Source organism: Monodelphis domestica, chromosome 1 (genome assembly GCF_027887165.1).
Source record: "Monodelphis domestica isolate mMonDom1 chromosome 1, mMonDom1.pri, whole genome shotgun sequence".
NCBI classification, from domain to species: Eukaryota; Metazoa; Chordata; class Mammalia; order Didelphimorphia; family Didelphidae; genus Monodelphis; species Monodelphis domestica.
In genome coordinates this window covers 103,359,828-103,383,708 of record NC_077227.1, presented here as the reverse complement: position 1 = coordinate 103,383,708, position 23,881 = coordinate 103,359,828, and the positions used below count along the sequence as shown (strand labels likewise).

Genomic DNA, 23,881 nt, shown 5'->3' with positions numbered 1-23,881 from the left:
GAGGTTGTACCATCTATCTTCTAAGTTACCTTCTGACACTATTATTTTTTAGTTAATCTTAGGTCTTCAAGCAGAATGTAAACTGTTCCAGGAAAGGCACCATGTCTATTGCTTATATCCCTAAGGATGCCTAACACAAAGCTAACTATATCTTAGCTAATCAGCAAATACTTGGTAATTTTTATTCCATTTAAAAAAATTGAATTGATAAGACCATTCCTTCTTCCTCATCTATTGCTACAGTTTTAAGTTGAACTAAAAGTTCATATTTGGTCTTAGACATAAAAAAAAAGAAAGAAAAGAAAAAACCCAAACTTGCCTTTTTTTTCCAAGAAATTTTTTTTAACTTTTTTTTTCTTCTTAACTTAAAAAAGTACCTCAGAAAAAGTCTCATATCTTCTTAGGAAATACATATTTTTCTTTAATGTAAATAGGCTGAGCGCTGCTAGGTGGCTTAGTGGATTGAGGGCCGGGCCTGTAGATAAGAGGCCCCAGGTTCAAATGTGACCTCAGATATTTCCTCACCAGGTGACTCTGGTCAAGCCACTTAAGCCCTATTGCCTACCTCTTACCCCTCTTTTGCCTTGAAACCAATAACCAGTATGGATTCTAAAAGGGAAAGGAAGAGTTTAAAAACAAATAAATAAAGCAAAAAGGCTTTCCACTTGTGACCAAAATAGGTAAGGAACTCTTCAAAAATAATTCAGCACAAGTGGCTGAACACTCCATAGTTCATGTTACAGTTACAGATACACATGCATAGTGAGAATGTGGACAATTGCCAATTATCTGCACATAGATTATGTGCTTGGTAGAGGATCCATTGAGTTTCAAATCTTAAGTTGATGCTCCTTTTTCATTTAGCACCTTTCCTGTAGCATTAATCTTTAAGCAGAATATTAAGACTAATTTACTCAGATTCCTTGTCTCCCCATATTCATTTTTTCTCTCCCCCATCTCTCAAATGCTTTATACCTTCTGGTTCTTTCCCTCACTCTCTTATAACAATTTACTTTTGAGTTCTTTATTTATACCAAAGGATTCCTTGACTAATAACAGCTTAAAATGGGATCCTTCTTAGGGAGTTTAAAGAAACTCAATCAAAACCTTACAATTAAAAGATGAGCTTTAATGGGATGAAGGATTTGAGGTAGGAAGGGAGGTAAAACAGATTGAATGAGATTTAAGATATAGAAGGAAGAACATCACTTTATCTGGTATGCAAAAGTCAGCCAGTTAATAGGCCACCTCTCCAATTAAATGATGTGTACTTCAGGGACTGTAAAACTGATTTTAATATTGCTATAAGACAAATATGATTAGAAAGAAATATCTAATAAATTAAAAATAGAACAGTGTTTTTCAAAGCTGAATAAAAATGATCTGAGGGGAAAACTCCATAGTTTATTTTCACTTGCATAGATAATGGGGAGTCAATAGTTAAGAATGTTTAAGAGCAGGGTCAGCTTTATAATAGTAGATAGAAAGCCAAGCCTGGAGTGGGGAGGACCTGGGTTCAAATATTGTCTCAGGCACTTCCTAGCTGTGTTACCCTAGGCAAGTCATTTAACCACAATTGTTGTTCTTCTGTTTTAGAATTCATACTTAGTATCTTCTGTCTTGCTTAGTATCTTAGGATAGATTCTAAGACAGAAGGTATGGTTTTTAAAAAACAATGTTTAAGAAGATACATCCTTAAATTTTGGAGTCACTATAATAGAAATTTGCATTATTTTTTAGCCTTCTACAGATAGAATACTGTACTGATGGGATCCTTAATCTGTGTCAGGGTTCTTCACCAGTGTCCAAAATAAGCGTGCTCAAAAGAATAGGGCAGGCTCCAGAACTTACAGGCAATAATAGCAGTTACTGGCCTTATCTGTGATACAGACTTACCACCACCACTATCCTTCTCTCTTCTCCATGTCTTAGACTTCAGGCAATTTGTAGTGTGTTCTGGCAAACACTGTTTGTAGTGTGTTCTGGCAAAATCCCAATGATCCATACAACATAAGGAACCACATAAACACAGATATGGGGGGAAAGTCACCCCCAATCACCTGTCTCCTGCAATCACACTGCTACAAAAACAAAGAGGCATCTGGCTCATTATTTGTGCCTCTTTCTAATTCAATCACTTCTGCTACTTTACAAAAATGGGCCATTCTGTGGACCTCTATGTGAAGCAATTTTTATGTAATGCCAAATTGCTCCTCCCCACCCATTTCACTTAGCCTAAAAAAGGCATATTCAAAATAGTACCTTTACTCAAGTCACAAAATACACTAAAATGTAGACATATTAAATACTGGACCATGGGGGCAGCTGGGTGGCTCAATAGATTGAGAGTCAGGCCTAGAGACCAGAGGTCCTAGGTTCAAATCTGGCCTCAGACACTTCCCAGCTGTGTGACCCTGGGCAAGTCACTTGACCCCCATTGCCTAGCCCTTACCACTCTTCTGCTTGGAGCCAATTGACTCCAAGATGGAAGGTAAGGGTTTAAAAAATAAACAAACAAACAAATAAATAAATACTGGACCATGATTTTAAAAACAGAAATTTGAAATTAAGGTAAAGTTCATGATAAACTCTGTACAATGTGTATAGCAAATTTCTAGCTCTTATTTCTGGCTGTGCAACTATTTTTTTTTAAATGAACCTATCAAGAGATGTTTGGACAGTGACTCTCTTTTTTCCTTATATATCTAACAATAGCAAGCAATATTATCTTCAACTATTCTTTGAAGTATTTGGATTCATCTATTCAACATAAGAAAAAATTCACTCCAATGATGAAATGCTTCTGCCAACTGTTTTGTCATGAACCTTTTGAGTCAGCCTTGGGTTCTGTAGCTTCCCTTTCTTCTTCTGCAATCTTTGTAGCTAGCAGCTTAATCAGATCCTCATTGCACAATTCTTCTCCATGAGACTGGATCAGCTCTTCCACATCTCTCTCATTCACTTCTAGTTCTAATTCTTGTGCTAATTTTATAACCTTGTTACTTCTTCAAAGTTTCATCAAAACCATGAAAATCAGGAACAAATTGCAGGTATGCTCCCCCCCACCCAATTCTCTCCATACATGTTTCTATCATATTTCCCCATGCCCTTCAGAATTCTTTAGAAAAATCGAATTTGCACAATGCAAATTTTCATAAACCAAGAACTGTCTGTATAATAGGACAGCTTAAAAAACACCAGCAAAGAGCCCTTAAATCTTATAGCTATAAATACTCCCACTGTTGGACAAAGACTGGTATAATGCTCTGGGATGTTTGCAACATCTGATGCCCCCAGGATTTAACTGGTAGAGCTTTTCTTATTATGGAAGTCAACTGAGACCTCTCCTACACATATAAAACTGGACTCAGATCCCAAATATCTATCATATTCCAAAAAATCAGGAAGCACATAATAACACTTAACTCAGGGGGCCGCTGGGTGGCTCAGTGGATTGAGAGTCAGGCCTAGAGATGGGAGGTCCTAGGTTCAAATCTGGCCTCAGACACTTCCCAGCTGTGTGACCCTGGGCAAGTCACTTGACCCCCATTGCCTTGCCCTTACCACTCTTCTGCCTTGGAGCCAATACACAGTATTGACTCCAAGACGTAAGGTAAGGGTTTAAAAAAAAAAAAACACTTAAATCACAGAGTTGTTTAAGGACCAAATTATATAACATTTGCAAAGTGCTTAATACATATTTGTTCCTTTCCTGGTTAATCAAACTATAAACCTATCTTTCATCACCTTCCAACGAATTCTGTCATCTAGTCATTTCCCTCCCTACCAAGATATGTGTGTTTTAGCCCTGATTTCTTCTCTTTATTCCCCTGAAATGAATTTCCACTGTACCTGGACATTATTAGTATTAGATTCCATCTAAAGGACCACATGAATAGTAAACTAAAGGCAAAGAAATACCCCATATTATTATTCTGCCCTATCTCAGAAAAGTTAACTAACATACCCATCATGTAAATCAAACCAAAAAACAAAACAGTATGATTAGCCAAAAGGGAAAAATGGAACTTGCTAAGGGCAATGTTAAACCTCTTTCAGAAATAGTAGAAAGAAAGAAAGAGAAGTCAGAGCTCAACCAATGAGGCTTGACAAGCATAAACTTCTGTTATTAATCAAAACCTGTCTAAGAAATTAAACAGAGGTCAAATATAGACTCTGACAAGGAATGGGGCCAGATTTCTAACCCTGAGATGGAGGGCTCACTGTAATTGAGTTGGCTAGTGCTTCAGGCTCCCATTCATACCTCATCCAAAGAACAGCAAGCATTTCCTCTCAATCTAGAAGTGGGATAACTCACCTTATAGACATCATATGTTTTAATAATATTGTCAAATAAACTGTACAGGTCATTGAGGAGACCAACAACTTGCAAGGGGGTGCTGAGGGAACACAGCTTTGTAAATCCAACGATGTCAGAGAAAAAGATAGTCACAGAATCAAATTGTTCTGGCTCCACAGATCTCCCAGCCATCAGCTGCTCCCCAATGAAGCTGAAATGGGGGGAGTGAGAATAGATACTGTCATAGAAATAACCTTTTCTTTATCTATATCAAATCATACCATGTTACTCTAATCTGTGGTACTTTACATATATACATGCTCACATTATCTGTTAAATTAATGAAATTTGTTTTGAGTTAGAGCACTTGGTAGTCGTGGAGATAGTAGTCATCCTCTCTCAGAATGGCTCTTTGGAAATGGGACTTTCAACAAAAGACCATGAAGAAAAAGCTTTTACAGAAAAGTTTCCTCCCTAAGACAACACAGGCTCTCCTATTGATCACATCCCTTTTGAAAAGCTCATTTTCCAATAATAGAAGACAGTGTGGCAATCCAGTCACATACAGGCACACAAGTCAATATTTTTGTTTCAATCAATCACACACAAGCCAGCATTCCCAGTTTCTTTTGTTGGGGCAAGGAGGGCAAGAGATTTTAAATGAAAACACGTAAGACATTGCTAACTGCTAATGTAGCACATTCATATTTGACAAATAAACAAAAGAAAGAGGATCTAGATTTAGAACATTCAGCTGGAAGCACATTCTGCAGAGAGCCCAGAACAAATACACATTTCTGTGGCTACATTAATGACTAGATTTATGAAGTTAGACTGTCCTCTAGTGGTGTAGTTCATGCTGCTGGGTTTTCCACTAAAGATTATCAAACACTACAGTTATGTACCTCATAAAATTATGGATTAAATGCTGGACAGAAACCACGATGATAATAACAACAAGGCACATGTATATGGGATTTTAAGGTTAAAATTATTTCCCTGCAAAAATATACCCAAAGTATAAGCACAGCCAAGTTTTTAACCAGGGATTCTTTCTTTATATTCCTCTTTACACATCCTACCTAAATGTAGATAATATCCACAGGACCTTCCTAGGAGGCCTTAGCCTCCTCATATGGAATGGAAAAATAAGTGCTTCATATTTCATGAGGTCTCTTCGATCAGATTTAGATGAAAATGTTGATACTTGTAAAGAGCAAAATTCTGTACGTGCTAAGCTCATAATTACCTGGGCAACATAGTAGATAGAAGCGTGTGTATCTTTTTCTTCTCAGACATTAGCTGGGTGGTCCTCTCTTCCACCACCTCCTCCAGATGGTTGGCATACTTCTCTAGCTTGTTCACCATGCTGTCCAGGATGCTCACATGGCTTTGAAAGGATTTAAATAGTAAGATCTTTACAAAGAAGTCAGCAATCCCAGGGAAACCCAGGTAGCAATAATACAACCCAAGAAAATATCTTCCCCTTTAGGGATTTTCCAGATGTACCATGCAACAGAATAACAGTAGGGATTGGTTGAGTTTCTGCATTTGTAAAATTATTTTTCATCTCTATGATCTCTTCCATTTATACCACACTATATGTCAAGCTTATCTTCATTGGCCCTCCCAGTCTAAGAAGTTACCAATAAGACTCAACAGCTATTACAGAACTTGTACATTCACTCTGGAAGTAGGTTCATTTCTGATCATTATTACGTAATGTGGACAAATAGGTGAGGCCCATCCCTAACTTCATTAACCCAGGGTTCTACAGATGGGAGGTAGGGTGAGGTGAGACTCATCTATTTGACTCCACTAAACCTTCCTATACAGATTAACTATATTTGGGGTTCCTATACCTTCAGATCTCAGACTCATAGAATGTTCTTTTTTTTTCAAATAGCAAAAATCTGTTTTCTCTTCCTTCCATCTTCCCTTTGTAAAAAGAAAATTCTTGCCAAAATACTCATAATACAGCAAACAAAATTCCTATATTGGCCCTATCCCAAAAATATATGTAGCATTCTGCACTATGTCCCCTGTGTATTAGGAGGTAGGTAGATGACTTTCTCTTCAGTCCTCTTCAATTGTCATTCATTGTGTCAGAGTTTTTAACTCAAAATTGCTTGTCTTTACAATTAAAAAAATTATTTTTTCTTACTTTATTTGTATTATAGCACATTTCCTGGCACCCAGTAGGCACCTAACCAACTACTTGATGATCTAAGTTGTTCTCCTTGTTCTACTCAGATTCATAGAATATTAAGGCTGAAAGGGACCAGAAAGACAATCTCATTCTACTCTCTTCCTTTTATAAAAGAGGAAACTAGGTACACAGAGACTGATACACTGTGGTACAATCGAACATAATGAACTTCTCTACGAGTAGCAATGCAGTGATCCAGGACAGTTCTGAAGGACTTTATGAGAAAGAACGCTATCCACGTGCAGAGGAAGAACTGTGGGAATAGAAACACAGAAGAAAAACAACTACTTGATCACATGGGTCGATGGGGATATGATTGGGGTTATAGACCCTAGTGTAAATATTAATAATATGGAAATAGGTCTTGACCAATGACACATGTAAAACCCAGTGGAATTGTATGTTGGCTATGGGAGGGAGTTTGGGGGAGGAGAGGAAAAGAACATGATTTTTGTAATCCTGGGAAAATACTCTAAATTAATCAATTAAATAAAAATTAAAAAAAAAAAAGAGGAACCTAGGCCCAACTTTGCCAAAGGTAACAGAGAAGATTAGTGCCAGAGTCCAAATTAGAACCCAGGTCACTTAATTCCCAGGTCAGTACTCTTTCTACTGACTCATTGCCTGCTTTGTAGGAATAGCTAAGTGAGTCAAATAAAGCATAAGTTGAAGCAATTCTTTTTTTTTTTTTAACTTATCTTCTATTTTAATATTAAGTCTAAAACAGAAGAGCAGAAAAAGATAAGCAACCAGGATTAAAGGACTTTCCCACTGTGGTCACACAGCTAGGAAGAGTCTGAGGTCAAATTTGAACTCAGATTCTCCTGACTCTAAGCCTGGCGCATTCTGTCTACTATGCTACCTAGCTGCCCTTGAAGCAGTTATTTTCAAGCTAAGAAATCCTAGAACTTGGATGTTCTAAGTTAATTATTCCCATCCTAAGATAGTAGGTCACTAGTCATTCCCCTTGGACCTTTTTTGCCCAAATCACTACCAATATTTAGTTTTTAGGATAATTTTGTAAAACACCTGACAAAAAGTTGACAGACTTACCCTTCTGGACTGGCTTCTCTTAAGGTTCTCTTGACTTGGGAAAATGTTGGTCTTTTCTCTGGTGATTCATCCCAACAATTCCTCAACATGGCTATAACTTTCTCGTTACACTTTTCCCTTAACAGGTTTGGCCTCAGGGGAACAGCAGCAGTGGGATCTTTGATTTTATTAATGATTTCTGCAATTCAATTGGGGTATAGATACTCATAAATTTTAGGAATTTACTATCTTTATGATTTGTGAGTGGAATGTCTTCAATTATTATGTCTGCTAGGCTTTGGTAGTTGAGCACCCCAAACATTTCACCCCTGCTTTTATCATCAAGTAGAACTAGCGATTCACTTGTCCTGCCACAACATGAATACTCTCACCCTTCAATTTCCATCTATTGCTCAATGATTGATAAAATAACACAATTTCCACTGTAAATGGAATGCCTTGACCCACTCAGGAATCCTGAGGTGTTAAGTTTATAGTTACCTAGGCTAAAGCTATCTTTACTAGCCACTATCCCCATTCTTTTATGCCCATCTATGTCAACAACATCCCTCCCATGTCCTAGCCTACCCTTCTATTGAGTCCACTAGAACCAATGTTCTATTGTTAATAAATTGTCCTTGTGATTTGGTCGATGACTTCTTCCAAGAAATTATTTTGTAGAAATTTTGTATTTTTTTTTGTGTGTGCATGTTGTTTTCCTCCTATAGAATGTAAGATCCCTTAAGGAAGGACTATTTTATTTTTGTCTTACTATATAGTACTAGACTATACAATATCTTGTATAATACCTGGTACACATTTAATAATTAACTAATACTTGTTGAATTCACTTAACTACTTAAAAGGCAACTCCTGGCAATGAAGAAATCTTTCATAACTAATATAAGAAGCTCTTTTGTAAGTTTGGGTCTATACATTTTTTTATTAAATTGAAATGCATTGATATAAATGTGGAATAGTTTAAAGGTCTTTGCACTGAAAGTCCCCAACAACAGTTTCTTTCATTTTAGTTTTTTATCCTTCCTGTAGCACCTTATGTAGAATCTTAAACACAAATTCACTTAACAAAAAATATTGCCATATTCCATTTATCTCAGCTTCTTTCTCCTCTTCAATTATGAATTCCCATGAGCAATTTATTAAGCTTTCTAACTGACAGCACACTGGGGTGAAAATATTGTTTTGAGAAAATGCATCCATTAACAGAATAAAATGTGTCTGAAACAATGATCCAGCAGGTAATTATATTTCATTTAAACTGCAGGAGGAGGAATTTTAGATGAAGCCATCTATTGTTGCCTTACAATAGTAACTAATACAGATCAAGAAAAGAAATCATTATTCCATGATTACCTCTTCTACTATCTTATGCTCAGTTCTATTAGATAAAATAGAACAAAGAAAAATAAAAATTTGAATGCAAAATCACACCCAAAGTCTAAAATGTCTGGGAAGCCCATTATTATTATGGGGGTGTCTGACTTCAGAGAACACTTATGACTTCTTCCTGAAATTGTCTTTAATGATTAAGTGTGCAGCAAAATATTTTTATTTATCTAACTTTATTTTGGTCACACTTAAAGAAGTCTGTTATCTAAGGTGCTCTTTTGGAGTAGAAACATTGGAAGGGCATTATGAATCTTGTCATAAATAATCTGCATCCTGTTTACCATTAAACTAAAGCAAATAGATTTCTCTCCTCCCTTACCCCACCAGCTCCCTGGCTACCAACAATAAGAATGAGTTTTTTGGTGGTTTAACATGGGGGTGGGGGGGAGAGAAAGGGACAGAGAGACAGAGAGATAGAGAGACAAAGACAGAAACAGAGACAGAGAGAGCATACATGCCTATGTTTATGTAGAATAAAAGAATGTTAGACCTAGAAAGGACTTTAGAAACCATCTAGAAACTAACTTCTTTTTCCAAATGAGGAGAGTGAAGTTCAAATGGTTGGAGTGGCTTAACCATATAGTGAGTTAATAGTAGAAACCTGTTTTCCAAAACAAAATTTCAATGACTTTTCAACATTCTCACCTCCATTTCCTTTCATTAATCAAGGGCTATTTAAATTTAAATATCTTAAATTGGCTTTAAAACAGAGTGAGAGGCTCCTGAACTGAAAAATTTCTTGTCGGGACACTTCTTCCATACTTCAGTGGATCTGTGAAAATTATAATCCATGCATACCTTCTCATATTATATGATTCTTATCAATATCTTAATGTAAATCCTCCAAAAGGGTTGACCCAATATGCACTTGGGTTTCTTTCTTTTTGTCCCTCTTGACATCTGACTTTTACCAATAAAATGTGTGAGCCCTCCATCAATTAGCCCTTGCTACATGATTGGCTCCCCTATAAGTCTTGTCACATATACAGCTAATGAAATATTTTACAGCTGTTGAAATATTTTATGCCACTTATGCACAATTTTTATTAGTAATTTTTGCAACCTACACCATATGCCTCTCTACCAGTGACCTACATATTTGGTTTTGGATTTTCGGGAGACTGGTATTTCATGACTTGCAGCCATTAGAATTGCCTGAAGAATACTGGTGCTAAAAGGTAGATCTTTGTTTCAGAGAGAAGATATGAGACAAAAAAAAGGACTTAAATTTTTCCCCAATGAAAATCCAGCACACTTCTCCTCCTAAGCCTACCTAATCTCTCTATCTCACTTATTCATTGACCTGTTCTCATTTTCATTCTTAAGTGATCTTGGAATAATATGACCTACTTGGATCCTTTGCCAGGGTTTCAATAAATTTATTCCCACTACTGATGTCTTCTCATAGCTGTTTTTTTTTTTTGAGGTGATGCTATATATAATGGTCCACTATGATCCTAAAGAAGTTTATAAAGGTAGCTGCCATATCCCTTCACTTTGCAGGAAAATCAAGTTTTGGCTGAGTGAAGCAGTTTTTAGAGTTTTGTTTTTGTTTTCCTTCTTGTGGCAAATAATTGATGTGTTAAACTTCCTTAGGAAATGGCAATGTGTCCAAGTCTTTTCTATAATCCATTTCCCATTTTTTTGAGATTGCTTAAATAGATCAATCTTGAGTAGGTTTAATCTAATTTGAATCCTTTCTGCTAATTTAGGATTGATTTTGATCTTAAGTCAAAGTTCTGATTATACATAGTCAGTTAAAAGCATTCATTAAGCACCTGTTGTGTGCCAAGCACTGCACTAGAGATAATAAATATAATAAAGAAAAGCAAAAATATTCTTGATCTCAAGGACCTCCTATTCTAATAAGAGAGACAGCATGCACACACAAGATATAGAAATGGTCAGTTGGAGGAAAATAGGGAAAGACTTCATGCAAAAGGTGGATTTTTAACTGACTTGAAGGAATCCAGTGAAGCCAGAAGGCAGAGACAAGGAGAGCTTCACAAACATGGGGTACAACTAGCAAAAATGCAGTCTGGAGACAGAGTATCTTACGTATATAAAAGAGGCCAGTATCACTGCATCACAGAGTACACAGAGGAAAGGAAAATTTGATAAAACTGGAAAGATAGGAAGGATCCAGATCATAAAGGACTTTGAAAATCAAAGAAATGATTTTTCTACTTGCTCCTGAATTGGAAGCCATTAGAGTTTATTTAGTAAGGAGATGACAAAGTCACACCTGAGCTTAGGGAAGAGCACTTTGGCAGTCCCAAGGAGGATGGACTGGATTGGGAAGACACATGAGGCAAGGAGACAAACCAGAAGACTATTGCAATATTCCAGGGATGAAGTAATAAGACAAAAAATGTTGAACTGTCAGGGAAACCTAGGTAGTAGAATGGATAATCAGGAAGACCTGAGTTCAAAACATGCCTTAGACACTTACTAGTTTTGTGATCCAGGTGAGTCACATAACTTCTCTTAGCTTTAGTTTCCCTGTTTATAAAATGAAGGTAATAATAGCACCTACCTCAAAGGGTTTTGAGTACCAAATGAGAGAATAATTTATGTAAAGCACTTTGCAAACTTTAAAGTGTCATATAAATATTGACTTTTTAATTCTTGGCTGTGGGAGTGGGGTTGTTTATCAAATAACTACTTTTTAGATACACTTATTTCTGTATTATATACATAATCTGTTCCACTGACCAATCTCCTTGTTTCTTAACTAATTTTTGTTGTTCAATTGTTGTAGTCATATGTTACTATTTATGACTCCATTTGGAGTAAGTATACCTGGCAAAGATATTGGAATAGTTTGCCATTTTCTTCTCTAGTTCATTTTAAAGATGAGGAAAACTAAGGCAAATAGAGTTAAGTGACTTGCCCAGGGTCATATATCTTGTATGTATCTGAGCTTAGATTTAAGGTCAGGAAGCTGTCTTCCTATCTCCAGATCTAGTGCTCTAACTGCTGATCTCCCTACCTGTCCCTTCTTAGCTAATACCAAACTATTTTAGTAATAACTGCTTTATAGTATATTTTGAGATCTGGAAATGTTAGACTCTTTATTCTCATTGCTTTTCATTATTTAACTTGAGATTCATAAATTTTTTTTCCTTCCACATGAATTTGTTATTATTTATTCTAGTTTTTATAAAGTAATAATCCTTTGGTAGTTTAATTAATGATGCATTGAATAAGTAAACCAATTTAGATTAGTATTTTCATTTTTATTATATTAACTTATCTGATTCATGCACAATTCCCCCCCCCCCAATTATTTAGGTCTGCCTTTAGTTTAAAACAACAACAACAACAACAACCTTACTTTCTGTCTTGGAACTGAAACTAAGTATCAATTCCAAGGCAAAAAGGCAGTAAGGGCTAGGCAACTGGGATTAAATGACTTGCCTAGGGTCACACAGCTAAGAAGACTTTTGAACCACATTTGAACTTAGGACTTCCCATCTCAGGCCATACTCTATCTAATGAGCCACCAAACTGCCCTTCTGCCTTTATTTCTGTATATAATTGTTTGAAGCTGTATTGATATCATTCTTTTGAAAGAACCTCATAAACTCCTTCTTTATCCTTAAGTTGAATCTCAGAAACCTCCTAAATGAAGCCTGTCCAGATTCCTTCAATTGTTAGTGTCATCCCTCCCAAACTACCTTATATTTAGCTATTATATTTTGTACATGTATTTTTATTTATTAATTTTATATTTAAGTATATTATGTAATTATATTCATATAATTTATGTGCCTGTATATTAGAAATTATATGTGATGTATATGATACATATAATGTATATTTCTTGTTTCTTCTGCTAGGTGAATTCCTTGCAGATATGGATTGTTTCATTCTTTGTACTTTTATCCTTAGCACTTAGTACAATGACTGACACATAATAGGTATAATTATAAGATACCTATTGTTTGACTTAAACATGTTTTTATATTAAATATTATTCATTAGTCACTAATTATTAATGATTTATGGTTAATTAATCCAATTAATTAAATGGGAAAATGTTTAAAATAGTTAAAACAGTAAAAATTAATTCACTAAAATATTGTTTGATTAAAATGCCTAATTGTTATTTTATTGTTGTTTGATTGAAGCAAAGAAGAGAAGAGGAGGGAGGATATTAAGTTCAATAACCATTTATGTTCCTATTTTATGTAAATATTGTGTTAGAGGATATAAAGATTAGATAATATTGTTAGCTTATATATAATTAATAACTGTTAACTATATTATTAATTAAAATCATATTTTTGAGCTTTAACTAATAAACTTGAAAGTGCTTCCCTTCCAACAAATCTATAAGATAAATGATGAAAATATTATTATTCCTATTTTATCAGTGAAAAAACTGAGACACAGAGAAATTAAATGTCTTGCTTTGGGGTCACATGATGTGTAATGATTATGAAACCTAATGGTTTCAAGTCTATTGCTCTTTTTTCACAGCATCATATTTCCTTTATGCTACACTAAGGAGATGTGACATATCCCCCAAAGACTGAAATATAAAATTGTACATGAGAAGAGAATAGAGGGTACAATGTAAAATTAAGGAGGGGGAAGAAAGAATGAGGTTCAAATTCCAATGAGTATTAGACTAAATTAAATCATCATCTTTGATCTTAGAAGGAGATAGCATTTGAATTGGGCTTTCAAAGGATGGAAAAGGAGAGAAATATGGATGGATTGACTCAATGGCTAGAACAGTGGCTTACTAATTGTTTAAGAATATAGTGCATCTCCCAAAGAGATAATAAGGAAAAATACATGTACAAGAATATTCAGGGCTGCCCTCATTGTGGTGGCAAAAAATTGGAAAATGAGAGGATGCCCTTCAATTGGGGAATGGCTGAACAAATTATGGTATATGTTGGTGATGGAATATTATTGTGCTAAAAGGAATAATAAAGTGGAGGAATTACACGTTTACTGGAAAGACCTCCAGGAATTGATGCAGTGAAGGGAACAGAACCAGGAGAATATTATACACAGAGACTGATACACTGTGGTACAATTGAATGTAATGGACTTCTCCATTAGTGGCAATGCAGTGATCCTGAACAACCTGGAGCAACCTATGAGAAAGAACACTATCCACATTCAGAGGGAAAACTGTGGGAGTAAAAACACAAAGAAAAACAACTGCTTGATTACATGGGTCGATGGGGATATGGCTGGGGATGTAGACTCTATCCTAATGCAAACACCAATAACATGGAAATGGATTATGATCAAGGGCACATGTAATACCCAGTGGAATTGCACGTCGACTATGGGAGGGGTGAGGGGAAGGGTGGGAGGAATAGAATATGATTTTTCTAACCAAGGAATAATGTTTGAAATTGACCAAATAAAAAAATAATGTTGAAAAAATACAGTACATCTGTTCCCTACTTCTAGCTTTGCTGATTGGATTAAACTGTTGCACTTTGGGAACTAATTGTAGCTTCTTCCTATCTACTCATTGTGAGTAGCATGTTCTTTCACAGTTGATTTCCCGGTTAAAAAAAAAAATTTTTTTTAAACCCTCACCTTCCACCTTAGAATCAATACTATGTATTGCTTCCAAGGCAGAAGAGTGGTAAGGGCTAGGCAATGGGGGGTAAGTTCCCAGGGTCACACAACTAGGAAGTGTCTGATGCCAGATTTGAACCCAGGACCTACCATCTCTAGATCTGACACTCAATCCGCTGAACCACTCAGCTGTCTCCTTCCTTCCCCTCACACCCGACCCCCAGTTAAGTATTTTAGAAGACAGAGCAGGGAAACAAGAAAGGTGCACAAAGATAGGAGAAAAAAAGTCAAGAAATCATGTAGGCTTTACCTTCAGCCTCTTTATTTAAGTCTCCAAAGGGCCCACATTGATCATTATAAATAAGTTCCTTCATTAGGATAGCAAAACTATAAATATCTCCTTTCTGGGTGCCACAAGTTGGAGGCTCCTCCAGCCGTAATAGCTCTGGGGCAGTCCAGTAGAATTCTGCAAGCCAAGGGGGAAATCATTATACAATGACTGACCTATGATGACTCGGGGAACTCTACAGCCCATTTTCCTTTTCTTTTTTTAAACCCTTATCTTCTGTCTTAGTATTAATTCTAAGACAGAAGAGGAGCAAAGACTAGGCATTTGGGATTAAGTGACTTGCTCAGGTCACACAGGTAGGAAGTGTCCAAGGACCTCCCAGGACCTCCCAACTCCAGACCTGGTTCTCAATCCTCTAAGCCACCTAGCTGTCCCTCAGCCTATTTTTCTAGAGGAAAACATAACAGGAAGAAAGGAATCTTGCAAGAGAGAAAAATAACTCCATGCTGCAACTTAAATGACATTAAGAAAACTAGTATTTTTAGTTCCTATCCCATGATGTCTCCTTTATCTCTGAAGGATTCCATGCCACCTTCCCAAAGCCATGGATGATCATCTCACTTTCTGCCTTCTTTTGGCCCTCACATTTTTCCACCCCAAGACCACCAGAGGAAGTTATTTATGAAGAATCGATCTAGCTTCTAGTGAGGAAATTTAATACAGTGTTCATCAGATATTTTCAAGACAGAATGAAAGAAAAGGAATGGAAGTTAAGTCCTAGAACTCCATCATTATCAATCAGTTAAGAAACAGGCATTTTGATTCCTGTGACACCTAGAATAAGCATCTAGAAAACAAAATGGTGATCATCAAATGTCATCAGAACAAATCCTTTTATTTAGTTTGACAGCATGGATTAACTACTGTATTAAGCCTTGTAGATACAAAAGCAAAAACCAATGGTCCCTGCCCTATAGAAGGTTACATTCTTTCAAGGGAAATACTAAGTTCATATATAAATCAATACAAAATAAAGACAACATAAGCATGAGGCAATTTCGGTCTAGGGGGATAAAGAAAAGCCATATCTCTGTGTGTGTGTGTGTGTGTGTGTGTGTGTGTGTGTGTGTGTGTGTAGGAGGTCTAATTTCAGTTTTGAATGAAGGTAAAAATTCTAAGAGGTAGAGAGGGGGAAGGACTACTTCTGAAGTATTAATGATAGCCTATACAGAGGCATGGAGACAAGGAGATAGGAGATGAAATACTACTTATTAGTATTTCATTTCATATTACAGAAAATAGGCCAGTTTAATTGGAATAGGAATATAAGGGGCATTGAGGAAACTAATGTATAATTAACATGGAAATTTGGGCTTGTGCCAAATCATGTAGGGCTAGAAATGCCAATAAAGGAGTCTGCATTTATAGGCAATGGAAGGAGGAGGGTTGGCATTGCAATTCTTCATGCCTGAGAGCTTTATGTGAATGGTCAGCCTCATGCTTTAGGTCAGCCCTATGCTAATGAGTCAGCAATATAACTTAGGGCAAGTTATTTTCCATCTCTGGACCTCAGCCTTTTCCTTTGTTGGAAGGAAGAAAGACAGGAGGAAGAGAGACAACAAGGAAGAGAGGGAGTAAGGAATAGTATTCAAGAGAATTCAAGAGTATGTCCTCCCCTGAGATACTTGGCCCAATCAGAATCTATCATTTTGTATTTTAAATATTTTTGTATATTTCAGATCCTATCCCCCACCTCCTTACCTATCCTGCATCCTCATCCATTAATCCTATTGAGACATAGAGCTACTCCACTCAGGGGGATAAGCAAGATACTCTTAATTTTTGTTGGGAGATAGAAGATTTGATCACCTGAATTCTAGAGTTGCATTTCTGGACTTCTGGGTGCATATTTTTTTGTCATTTATGTGCCCGGTCTGAAGGTTCTAACCAATGGATGAAATATAAATGAATGAAGAAAAAAATGTGGAAATCTTTAGGTCTTGGTGATGAAATGGAGCAAATATATAAGAAAATGATTAGGATGGTCAAGAGGACTAAAGACCATATCATTGGAAAACTGGTCAAAAGAACTGAAATTTTAGCTTATAGAAAAGAAGACTTAAAAAGGGGAGAGGTCATGATAGATATCTTCAAATGCTTGAAAGATTGTTCACCTAGAAAAAAGGATTGCCTTCTTTCTCCTTAAACCCAGAAGGTAAATCTAGCAACAGTGGGTAGAAGTTCCATGGAAACAGATTTGGACTTGCTGGAAGAAAAAACAATTTTTTGAATAAAAAGATTTGTCCAAAAGTAGCATGAGCTACCTTGGGAGGTAGCAGATTCCCTTTCATTAGGAAGTTAGATAAACTCTTGTTAGGTAAGTGATATGGTACAATGGCCTCATCTGCACTTAGAGAAGACCATTTTCCTTATTCTGGTAAGGACATCACCACATATCAGTCAAATGAAATCAACCGAAAAGAGGAAGGCACATGCTTACATGTGTGCATATGCTCAGGTATACATGCAAATATATCTTCTAGAAAGCAGAGATGGAAGAAAAGAACAATATCCTGGAACTCTGGATCCATGGGATGTCCAAATTCTATAAATTACCTGAATAGTCAGTATTTTTTTCACCCCTTGATCTTGACTTTCTTCCCTGCTTCAGTTCCCAAAGCCCAAATCCAGACAGCTTCACTTGCATTCGACTATCAACCAAACATTTGGAAGGCTTCAGGTTGCCATGGGAGTTCAATGGGCTTTTATGAAGAAACAACATTCCCTGGGTGGGGTAGAAATAAAACATGATCAGTTGTATCAAATTACCTCTCCCAGAAAATGACCGGGGAAATACAAAAAGAAAATACTGAATGGAAAGGGTCATCACTGGTCATTCATCTAGCAGTCATTTAGTCACTGCCTACAGGAAAGAAATACTGCATCAGGTATTACAAAGGAATAGAAAAGAAACTGAAAGAGGTATCTCCATCCTAAAAAAGATTCCAATCTAATTCCAACCTAATGAGCACAAAAAAATGAAGCCATGAGACACCGCGGCATAGTAAACTATGTGCTGAATTTGGAGTTGAGAAGATCCAACATCAAATCCTGCTTCTGATACTGTCACCAAGGGCCAGTCATTTAATATCCCTGAATCTGTTTGCTATTCTGTAAAATGTGAACAAAATAAACATGACACTGGTTTATTGTGCAGCTCAAATGGACAATGGATAAATAATACCTTTAAGTGCTCAATAAAAGTCAATTGTTGTTTTATTTGCCAAAAAAGTTAACAGGCAATTTCTTTAAATAATAAAATTACTGACCTTGGAAACCAGAAACCCAAGTTAAAGTGTCTCTTATTAACTATGTGGCAGGACTCCTTTTTTTCTGTGAAATGAAGATTATAATACTTGGACTATTTTTCTTTGTCACAAAAGTATTGTAAGATCTGTATTCAATTCAGCATGTGCAAAGTAAAAGCAAAGACAAAACAAGAGCTCTTGCTCTCAAATATTGTATGTCATTTCCTAGAGGAAATAAATTATACATATATTTTTAAATTAACATATATTTAAAACACACACATGTATAGTGTTCATATAAATGTGTATATTCATGTAGAAATTGATATATGAGGATATTATATTCTTATATACATAGTATGCATATATATGCATGTGTATATATATACATATATATGTCACATATACATGTATATACCACACACACTTTCCTATGTGAACCCTAGCTCCTATCACTGGGTGCTAGATGGTGGGGTTGACACAAACTGACAAAAGGCCCCTTATCTCAAAGACCACAGCCTGACATTTCCATTCAGAATCCTTTGATGAACCGATTTATCAACTACAGTCCTTTCAGTCAGAGATTAAAAACTAAGGGTTACCACTTGCCCTGCCACTGGATTCTAAGGGCCATTAGGTTTTATCATGTGTCCTACTATTGTGACTTCCAGATCTTGAGGACTGTTATCTGCCATGCAGTAGAACCCTAAGGAACCCTGGGCTTTGCCATTCTTGCAGCTGAACTCTCTTATATGTATTGTCTTCCCCCCCCCAAAAGAATGTCAACTTTCTGAGAGTACTCTCAAAATTCATTTGTATTTTCAGGATATGGCAAAATCAGGACATTAATTCATTGCTGGTGGAGTTGTGAATTGATCCAACCATTCTGGATGGCAAATTGGAACTATGCCCAAAGGGCTCTAAAAGACTGTCTGCCCTTTGATCCAGCCATAGCACTGCTGGGTTTGTACCCCAAAGAGATAAGGAAAAAGACTTGTACAAGAATATTCATAGCTGTGCTCTTTGTGGTGGCCAAAAATTGGAAAATGAGGGGATGCCCTTCAATTAGGGAATGGCTGAACAAACTGTGGTATATGTTGGTGATGGAATACTATTGTGCAAAAAGGAATAATAAAGTAGAGGAATTCCATGTGAAGTGGAATGACCTCCAGGAATTGATGCAGAGTGAAAGGAGCAGGACCAGGAGAATGTTGTACAGAGATTTCTCTACTAGCAGCAATGCAATCATCCAGGACAATTCTGAGGGACTTATGAGAAGGGATGCTATCCACATCCAGAAAAAGAACTGTGGGAGTAGAAACAGAGAAGAAAAACAACTGCTTGATCACAAAGGTTGATGGGGATATGATTGGGGATGTAGACTCTAAATGATCACCCTACTGTAAATATCAATAATATGGAAATAGGTCTTGATCAATGATATGTGTAAAACCTAGTGGAGTTACGAATTGGCTATGGGAGGGGGTGGTAGGAGGGGAGAGAAAGAACATGAATCATGTAACCATGGAAAATTTTTCTTAATCAATTAAATAAAATTTTAAAAATAGTAATGATAAAAAATTGATTTGTATTTCCAACATTTAGTATAGTGCTTGGCACATAGTAAACACAATAAATGTATTGCATACTGTTAGTGATTATACCACAAAGTAAATCCAAAGCAATTTTATGAGGAGAACTCTATTAACTATGGGGATCAGCCTTTTGTAAGACATCACCATTAAACAGGAACTTAAAGGGAATTAGATATTCCAAGGCATGGAGATGAGGAAGGATGGTATCAGAGACATAAAAGACAGTCTATGAGGAACAGAAGTAGAATATGGAATGTTACAAACAGGGAATGGTGTGTGGTCCAGTTGGCTAGACTCCAGAATACATAAGGCAACGGTCTAAAAGGTTGAGATGATATAAGATAAACAGTTACAGATAACAGAAAGATCAAGGAAAGGCTTTAATATCTCTGTGTACAGCTAAGCTGAAATGGAATGAAGGCACAAATCATAACAGTTAGAAGGCTGATGAATTGGGAGACAAGAATAGTTGATGAGACAATTCAAAGGTAGGAGTAATGGTGAAAAAGAGACTAGAAGTCAGGTTCTATTTCTTTGAAGAAAAAAAAAAACAAAAACAATAACCTAGTAGCCTCTAGATAACTTAACTAGAAAATGATAACTACCTATCTGCATACATGTTTTCCCTTCTAGTAGGATGTGAGCTCCCTGAGAGCAAGATTTTTTCCCTTCAGGTTTGAGCATTCAATTCTCAAAAGAATCAAGCAATAAACCAAGTATTTATTCAATTCCCACTCATGCATGAGGCATTATGTGTGGTACTAGAAATACAAAGATCACATCAGAATAGTCTCTGACCTATTTCAAGAAGTTTCTAATCTAGTCAGGAGGGACATCATGTTCATACATATGGCAGGTACATATAAGACAAAAATCAGATTATTTAGGAGCTAAAGGGAAGGAACTAGCAGCTGGAGGGAGCTTTAAAAAAATCACAATGGTGGCTATGTGGCAGATAAGTTAAAGTGGGGGGAAAGAGGCAAGGAACTCAATTTGCAGCCTGTTGCAGTGGTCATGGCAAGATGTAATCTAAGTCCAAAATAGGGAGACCTCCATCTTCAGTATTCTGTCTGGAAGAGCTTATATTGTGATTATTGAAACCCAGGCAGTAATGTTTAAAAGATTCTGTTGCAGGGCACATAGCTAGCTCAATGGATAAAGAGCCAGGCTTAGAGGTCCTGGATTCAACTAGCCTCAGACACTTCCTAGCTGTGTGACCTGGGACAAATCACTTAACTCCAGTTACCTAGCCCTCATTGCTCTTCTGCATTGGAACCAATGCACAATATTGATCCTGAGATGCAATATAAGAGTTTTTTTAAAAAGAGACCTGAGTCTCAAATACTATCTCTGACACTTGCTACTTGAGTAAATTTAAAAAAAAAATTTTTTTTAATCTTTCCATGCCTCAATTTCCTTAACTGTAATCTGGGGAAAATAATATCACCAATCTCCAAGGTTGTTATAAGGCTCAGATGGGCTTATATATAAAGTACTCTGTCAACCAAAAGTACTGTATGAATACTTTTTAATTATTTTATTATTATTATTATTATTATTATCATCATCATTAATGTAAAATCTTACTGTTGGGTTTCTGGGCTGGTTCCAAGACCATCCCCCTACTAGTTATAAGATCAATATTGTAAAAAAAGTCATGGGTCACTAAGCAAGAGACTTATTTAACTATAGCTGGAGCAGGTTATTCAACAAGACAATTCACAAAGCACACCTCAAGGTGATTCAGTTGAGAGAGGGTTCCTTGCCTGAGTTGCCCATAATTTTTCTTCCAGCCAAGTATCTGAGCTTACCTGGAACTCCTTGTGGCTGTTTCTTAGTCAGGTAACCAGTATGTGATGTCAACAGTCCAATCCTTTGGTCCTCTAAGTCAACCAAGTCTCAAGGATGTTCTCAATACATTTATGAAAAAGCGAGCCTTAGCTGCACGTGGGCAGAAGTTAGGCTAGTGCTCCTACCACACATATGTTTCAAGAAATCTATTTTACAAGATAGGAAATAGATAGCTGGCAACAGTTTATCTGAAAAAAAATCTGGGGGATTAATTCTCTGAAAACCCAATATGAATCAACAGAAGTGAAAAAACAACAAGCTAATGTAATCCTCTGCCTCATTAAGAGATGCCATGTTTATAGGTGCAAGGAATTCATTATCTATCCTATTACTCTATCCTCACCTCTAAGGTGTTATGTTTGGTTTGTGATAACACATTTTAGGAAAGACAGTGACAAGCTGAGGACAAATCATCAGAAAGCTCCTCATCCATGTCAGTGAGCACGAGCTAAAGAAACCTAGCATATGTATGGAGCCTGGAAAAGACTGGAAGGGAAAGGACATAACTGTCTTCAAGTACTCAAAAAGCCATAACCTGGAAGAAAGATAATACTTCTTACCAACCCCAGAGGGCAGCATAGTATAGAGTAAAACACCCTGGATTTGGCATCAGAAGATCTGGGTTCAATTCCTAACTTTGGAACCATCAAACCAACTTCTCAAGTGTTCAGTTTCTTGATATGTCAAATGAGAAGCTTGGATAAGATGACTTGGAGCATCTATCACTCTTGAAAACTATAAATCGATGACATAACTGGGTGCTGGACTTAGAATCAGGAAGACTCATCAAATCTGGCCTCAGACAAAAATTGTATGACCCTGGGTAAGTCACTTAATCCTGTTTGCCTCTGTTTCCTTGTCTATAAAATGAACTTGAGAAGAGAATGGCAAACCATTCAAGTATCTTTGCCAAGAAAACCCCAAATGGGGTCCCACAAAGAATCAGACACAACCAAAACAACTCAACAATAACCTGGCAGAACTGATAGATGAAGTCAAATTTGAAAAAAAAGTGAATTTAGATTTTATGTGATACGTACATACACAAAAAACTTCCTAATGATTATAATTCCACCAAAAAATGTAATGGGCTTCCTCAGGAAATGATGACTCACTGAATATCTTTAACGACTGAATGGCCTATGGTAAAATCTGTTTTAGTAGACATTCTTTGGGAGGGATGGTTTTGACTAGGTAGCTGCTACCAATTTGTCAGTTACAAGTACTTATTAAGCACCTACTATGTGCTGGGCACTATGCTCTGTTCCTGAAAGTCCCTTACAACTCAAAAATTCTGCAACTTTTTTGGTATTCTAAGTAGAGGAAACTCCTGAGAAAAGGAATGGAAATGAGTATGAAAAAGCTTTTCTTAGTAGATGAAGGCATCAATTTACTAGATGGGAAAAGAAATATTTCTTTGTCAGGTTGAGGGGCTTTTTTCATAAAGGAAACAAAAACTAAAGGGACCTATTTGCTTTTCTCAAAGAAAAAGAAAAAATGAGCAACCGAATAGATAGGAATGTGAGACTTTGATCAAACATTTGGATATGATCAAACTCATATCACAGCAATCTTGCCCCATTTCCCTCTCAGATTATCGACTTTGTTCAGCTCCTCCTTCCTGTCCTTGTTCAAAGGGCAGAAAAGTCCTGATTTACTCAGGATATCCCTTAGCATGGATTTCCAAAGTGCTGCCAGAACCCACTGATACTCTTTAATATATTTATGATTTTTTTTCTCCAAAATGACTTGTGGGAACGAACTGCCTCTGCTATCTGCCCACATTCACCAATGGTAACTGCATGCATCCTTCCATCTCATTTACTTAGTGATATGAATAACCCAGGCTACAAACCTACAACTGGCATCAAGCCAATTCTAAGACATTGATTTAAGTCAATCAGTATTTTATTTTGTTTTTTTTTTAAACCCTTACCTTCTGTCTTGGAATCAATACTGCACATTGGTTCCAAGACAGAAGAGTGGTAAGGGCTAGGCAACTGGGGTCAAGTGACTTGCCCAGGGTCACACAGCTGGGGAGTGTCTGATGCCAGATTTGAACCTAGGACCTCCCATCCCTGGGCCTGGCTCTCAACCACAGAGCTACCCAGCAGCCCCCTCAGTCAGTATTTTAAAAAGACATTAGAGATTGTCTTATCCAACCACTTCATTTGAGAAATGAACAAACCAATGCCCAGGGAAGGGCAGTGACTTGCCCAAGGACAATACATTGACAAAAGAACCAAAGTGCCCAAACTCCTGGTCTTTGGCCCACACCAGGCTCTTTTCTGCTACTTCAACAAGATGACATATTTTTGGCCAAAGTGTTACTCT

At 36.7% G+C, this 23,881-nt stretch overlaps 1 protein-coding gene across 1 annotated transcript in view; it reads right to left on the bottom strand.

Moving 5' to 3' along the window:
• Window positions 1-23,881, bottom strand: part of LOC100027754 (guanylate cyclase 2G-like) — a 77,558-nt gene that overhangs the window by 21,766 nt on the left and 31,911 nt on the right. The window contains exons 13-17 of the mRNA XM_007479021.3: window positions 17,410-17,578; window positions 14,815-14,970; window positions 7,563-7,740; window positions 5,550-5,690; window positions 4,319-4,511 (exon numbers count right to left, since the gene is read on the bottom strand). Coding sequence (XP_007479083.2) covers window positions 4,319-4,511; window positions 5,550-5,690; window positions 7,563-7,740; window positions 14,815-14,970; window positions 17,410-17,578 — 837 coding nt within the window. The remainder of the gene's footprint in view (window positions 1-4,318; window positions 4,512-5,549; window positions 5,691-7,562; window positions 7,741-14,814; window positions 14,971-17,409; window positions 17,579-23,881) is intronic.